The sequence below is a fragment of the Brachyhypopomus gauderio genome, chromosome 8 (assembly GCF_052324685.1).
Source record: "Brachyhypopomus gauderio isolate BG-103 chromosome 8, BGAUD_0.2, whole genome shotgun sequence".
In the NCBI taxonomy this organism is placed as follows: domain Eukaryota; kingdom Metazoa; phylum Chordata; class Actinopteri; order Gymnotiformes; family Hypopomidae; genus Brachyhypopomus; species Brachyhypopomus gauderio.
In genome coordinates, this window is record NC_135218.1 from 3,278,825 (window position 1) to 3,283,517 (window position 4,693).

General features: G+C 42.5%; 1 protein-coding gene across 1 annotated transcript; it reads right to left on the bottom strand.

The window, feature by feature from the left end:
* On the bottom strand, positions 1 to 4,456 carry gdf5 (growth differentiation factor 5). Its single transcript, XM_077013828.1, has 2 exons — positions 3,423 to 4,456; positions 1 to 2,142 (listed from the first exon to the last, which is right to left on the bottom strand). Exons 1-2 carry the CDS (start codon positions 4,123 to 4,125, stop codon positions 1,280 to 1,282), a joined length of 1,566 nt encoding a protein of 521 aa, XP_076869943.1. The 5' UTR covers positions 4,126 to 4,456; the 3' UTR covers positions 1 to 1,279.
* Between the last annotated feature and the right edge of the window lie 237 nt (positions 4,457 to 4,693).

Consider the following 4,693-nt stretch of genomic DNA (forward strand, 5'->3'; position numbering starts at 1 on the left):
ATAGCCTTTGGACACTCTGAGTTGTGGGTTTGGAGATGCACTTAACTTTAGAGGGAATTGAGCTGGTTAAGCTGACTGTCACAAGAGTAAATCTTAGCAGCAGTAGGTGTAGGAGGCTACATGTTCCAATCTCCAACGCTCCAATATACAAGTTAATGTTTGCAAACAATGGCTTTTTTCCTGCTTGGTTCCCAGAATAAACAAATTTCTAAAACGTGGGACATTTGATGAAAAAATGTTTGACAGACTATGCTGAGCAACAGTAACAAAGATATTCTGAACAGTACTAATATGTGAAATGTTTGCAATTTGCTCAACTATTCCCTTCTTACTTTAGTATGTAATATGTTTCCAGCAAAAAAATTGTTAACATGATGAAATTTTATCTTTGTGACCTGGAATTGGATCATGGTAACACAAAATTCCAATGGATTAGGAGAACAGAATAGTCATGCACATGTTCTTTAAAGAGAATGGTATTTTTAACAAAAATATATGGCTGGTACACAGTGCATATGTATTTCCTTAACCCTGAATCAAGTGAAAGTTCAAGTGATAGCCAAAGTTAAGAGAAAAAAAAAACATTTATATGGTGTTTTACATAGCACTTTGAAACTAAGTTTTTTTAAATAAGCATATATAATTCTGTTAATATAGCATCCTTTTATATGGCTAAAGTATCCTTACTAAAGAATGGTGGTCAAAACAGGAATTACTGACAGCCTTTTGATTCAGGAGACATGTCATCTGATTTGTAATTTCGAGAACCAAGACATCAATATTTTGAGTGATGAAATGTAAGCTCCAAAACAGTACAATGTTGATATGTGTCAATAGTCATTAAAAGGGAATGAAAACACATTTAAAATAGTCTAATAATGATCATAGTCATCTGTATGAGCTTGGCTTGCCTTTTCTGTGAATTGTAATAATGATTACAGGGTTATTCTGCCATTTTTTGAGCAATAAAAGGGGGAAGGAACAAGGGCATTATTGACTTATTTTACATGAACAGTAAATAAACAGCCAGGAAACAATCCCTCAGCCCATGTTTCAAACTGGTCCAATGATGTAAATAACAAGCTTGACACAACAGTTACATGATTTTCACTGGGAGAATAGAACGTACACTAAGAGAGGATGCTTATAGCATGGAGGAAGTCAGTCTTCCACGGTATACCAGGAGAATCTCACTGGCTTTCAGTGTCTGCTCCAAGTGTTCCTTGTTTCCAGAGGAATACATGTCCCTTCATTAGCTGATTACCTTAGCCCTCTCTTGCTACCTGCAGCCACAACTCTCTACTACCATGTCCTCATATTGCTTGTACACCACATTATTGGCAGAGTCAATGTACAGGATACTGATCGGACTAAGTCTGGTTGGGACACAGCAGGTAGGTGGTGTGGACCGAGGATCCATGGAGTTCATAAGAGTCTGGATGATGGCGTGATTGGTGGGCTCAAGGTGAGAGCGAATGGGGAAATCACAGACGCCATCACAGTGGAAGGCCTCATACTCCAGAGGGGCGATGATCCAGTCGTCCCAGCCCATCTCCTTGAAATTCACATGCAGCTGCTTGCGGTTGCACCGGGCCTTCTGGTTCTTGGGTGGTTTCTTGGCCCGAGCCATGGGCGCTCTGCGCATCCTGCGCTGGGTGAAGAGATACTCATAAACTGTCTTATTGTCATGGCCCGAGCGAGCTTTGATCTCATTGTAGAAGAGCCCACGCTTTTTTGTGTGGCCATACACCACCAAAAAGGCCTTCTCCTTTGTCTGTCTGCCTGAGCGACCCATGCCTACTGATCTTAGATCCAGCTGTCTGCTACGAACCACAGCCTCCAGCTCAAAACAAAGTTGGACTGTGTTCCTGAAGTTCTTGAAGAGTTTCCAGATGTCAAACACCTCCCATTTTGGGAGATTGTGATCCTCGATTGGCTGGGAATGAAGCAGTGTGGCCCTCTGCTTACCTGTTGCACAGGTATACAGTCTCAGAGAAGTCAGGCCTTCTGTTTGTGGGGCTTTAAGAGTGTCCAGAAATGGTTTCCGAAGAATGCGTAATTCGGCCCCCAGCAAACCCTCCTTCTCCAGAGAGCTGATGTTGAAGTAGTACCTCTGCCGGCTTAACAAGGGCAAGTGCTCATCTATGGAAAAATAACAATAAATAAATGAATAAATATAAAATAAATAATAAAAAGTTATAGGTAATAAATGTTATAGGTAATACATTTGGAGATTTCAATTTAATTGGAAAACTAAGTAAATGGCCACAAGAGAAACATTGTGTATAGTACAAATACACTTTTTTCTCCTTAAAATTTTCCTTATAACTAGAAAAATAAAGCCTCGCTCTCTCTCTCCCAAACACGCATGATTTTTCCTATTTGAGTTGACAACAAAACACTGGTCTGCATCTCTCTCTTTGCTAAAGAATATTTGCAATGATCGAATCCAAGAGTTAATCCAGGCTATGTTTACTTTCAAAAGTTTATTAAAACCAGACCTCCTCAGCTTGAAGAGCTGATCATACTCTAAACAGAATTATTATCAACCTGCAGCTGTTTAACAGTGGGCACAGCAGTATGACATATGGCATTCCCTAATGCAAAAAAAGAAAATCTAAAAGGTGTGTGTGTGTGTGTGTGTGTGTGTGTGTGTGTGTGTGTGTGTGTGTGTGTGTGTGTGTGAGTGAGTGTGTGTGTTTGTGTGTCTGTGTCTCTCTCGCTCTCTCTCTCTCTGTGTGTGTGTGTGTGTGTGTGTGTGTGTGTGTGTGTGTGTGTGTTGATGAATTTCATGTAAGGTGAGACAAATTGATGATGAGATTGATGAGATTGGTAGGTTTACTGTCAAAATATACCATGTGATAAATAAAAATCAAACCAAAAAGATGGAGATCTTGTACTGGAAAGCGAAGTGACAGAAAAAGCGTTGTAGTGAATCATGCTAACGATCTGTGGAGGATGTCGTCACGTTTGCAATGGACATTGCACAAATAAGCATAATAAATACAAAGACAGCCTAAAGAAAACGCACGACACGAAAAATCGCTGAAGCTGAAAATATGAATACAGTCATTTAAACGTCACCTAGAAGAGTTTTAAGAGCGAAAACACAAACAATTAAACTGAGGCCACCGACTTCCAGAGCGCAGCTACGTTTATTTTGCTTTTCTGAATACGGCCCACTGACCGCAGCAGTATGGGCTACTGAAACAGGAGCCACCAGATGATTGTGGAAATATATACGTTAACTACCTAAGAATACAGCCCTTGTACTTGACGTTTTAGCTTTTGTTTCACTAGAATAAAATGTATTATTATTGGTGATTCGATCTGAAACTGTTATGGCAGATCTATGAAAAAGTAAATTCAACGGAAAATACATTGCCCAGTACAGACGATTGAATTAATACGGTAACCAATACCTTGTCCTTTGTCCACAAAACTAGTGATGGTATTTGCCATTCCTGCTTCGTGCAGGACGCTGGTGTTGACTTCCCCAGTAGACAGTGACCAATAAAGTGACAACATGTAGTCATGCGGGATCACCAACGGGTGTCTGGATGCCTCCTTCTCGTCCAGCTTGCCTTTTGACTGAACGCTTCTTTGCGCCGCCGGAGAGAGACCCTTTTGAGCTGTTAGTTTCGGGTGGCCAGCCTGAACCGCAGCTGGTGCGGCCGCAGTTCTTGTGCCCGCATTTCCTTTACTGTGTGCGCTCGGACTCCTACGTGCGTGATGGTTCAGTTGTTGGAGGACAGACGCGTCCCGGGGTGTCCAGGAGCGCGCAGCCTCCTTGCGTCCTAAATGAACTGACGCCCTTGTGAGAATCGTCTGCGCGTTTGTCACTGGTGTCACGGGCTTCACTCTGATGGCTTCTTCTCTTATCAAAGGATGGCCCGTTCTGATTCGTGAGATCTTCACACTGTTCGGGTCTTTCCGACCCGTTCCTTCGTTATTTGTCACCATTAACCTGGATGTGCCGGCGCTTTCCCTGGTTACTTTATTTTGTGTGTGACCAACCCTTTTGCTCTGCGTTGGTCCTGCAAAGGAGATCGTCTCTGGGATAAAGTTCAGATATAAAAGAGTCCAACATCCCAATAAAAGAGGGAGACGAGTCAGAACTTTCATCCTCTGATCTTCCTCTGAGTTCTGACGTAAGGAAAATGCGCAAAGACTCTTGCACAGTTTGGTAAACTACCATGAGCGGACCTGGAGAGGGGAAGGTGCAGGCTCAGATGGCTAATGTTCTGACAGGTTAGAAAGTGGAACCCATGGCTGTGACTACCGTTCTTCAGAACCATAGTGATGCAAATCTCTTGCCTCTGGTGTCGCGGTCCGTTGTACAAGTCCAGGAGAACGCCGAACATTGAAAATGATCTTAACCCTCCCAAGACTCGTGCAATTCTGCCCGATATCTTGTAAGCGACCTGTTTAAATCCATTTTTTTCAAAAGGGAAGAATGGCGTAATGCTCTCTCTCTCTCTCTCTCTCTCTCTCTCTCTCTCCCTCTCTCTCTCTCTCTCTCTCTCTCTCTCTCTCTCTCTCTCTCTCTCTCTCTCGTTCGCTCACTCGCTCTCATAGTTTGAACTTTGTCCAGTGAAAATAGTTCACACAGAAATCTGCAGGTGCTCGAATTGTGAGCAAACCTGAGCACAGGCACTGGAACCGGAATTATAACGCAAACTAGTTTAATTAC

What these genes read in the sequence shown, in the direction of transcription:
- gdf5 (XM_077013828.1), bottom strand. Translation starts at nt 4,125, where the DNA reads ATGAAAGTTCTGACTCGTCTCCCTCTTTTATTGGGATGTTGGACTCTT. An exon ending in TTTTGTGGACAAAGGACAAG is followed by an intron (nt 2,143 to 3,422) that starts GTATTGGTTACC and finishes ATTTTTCCATAG; the next exon opens with ATGAGCACTTGCCCTTGTTA.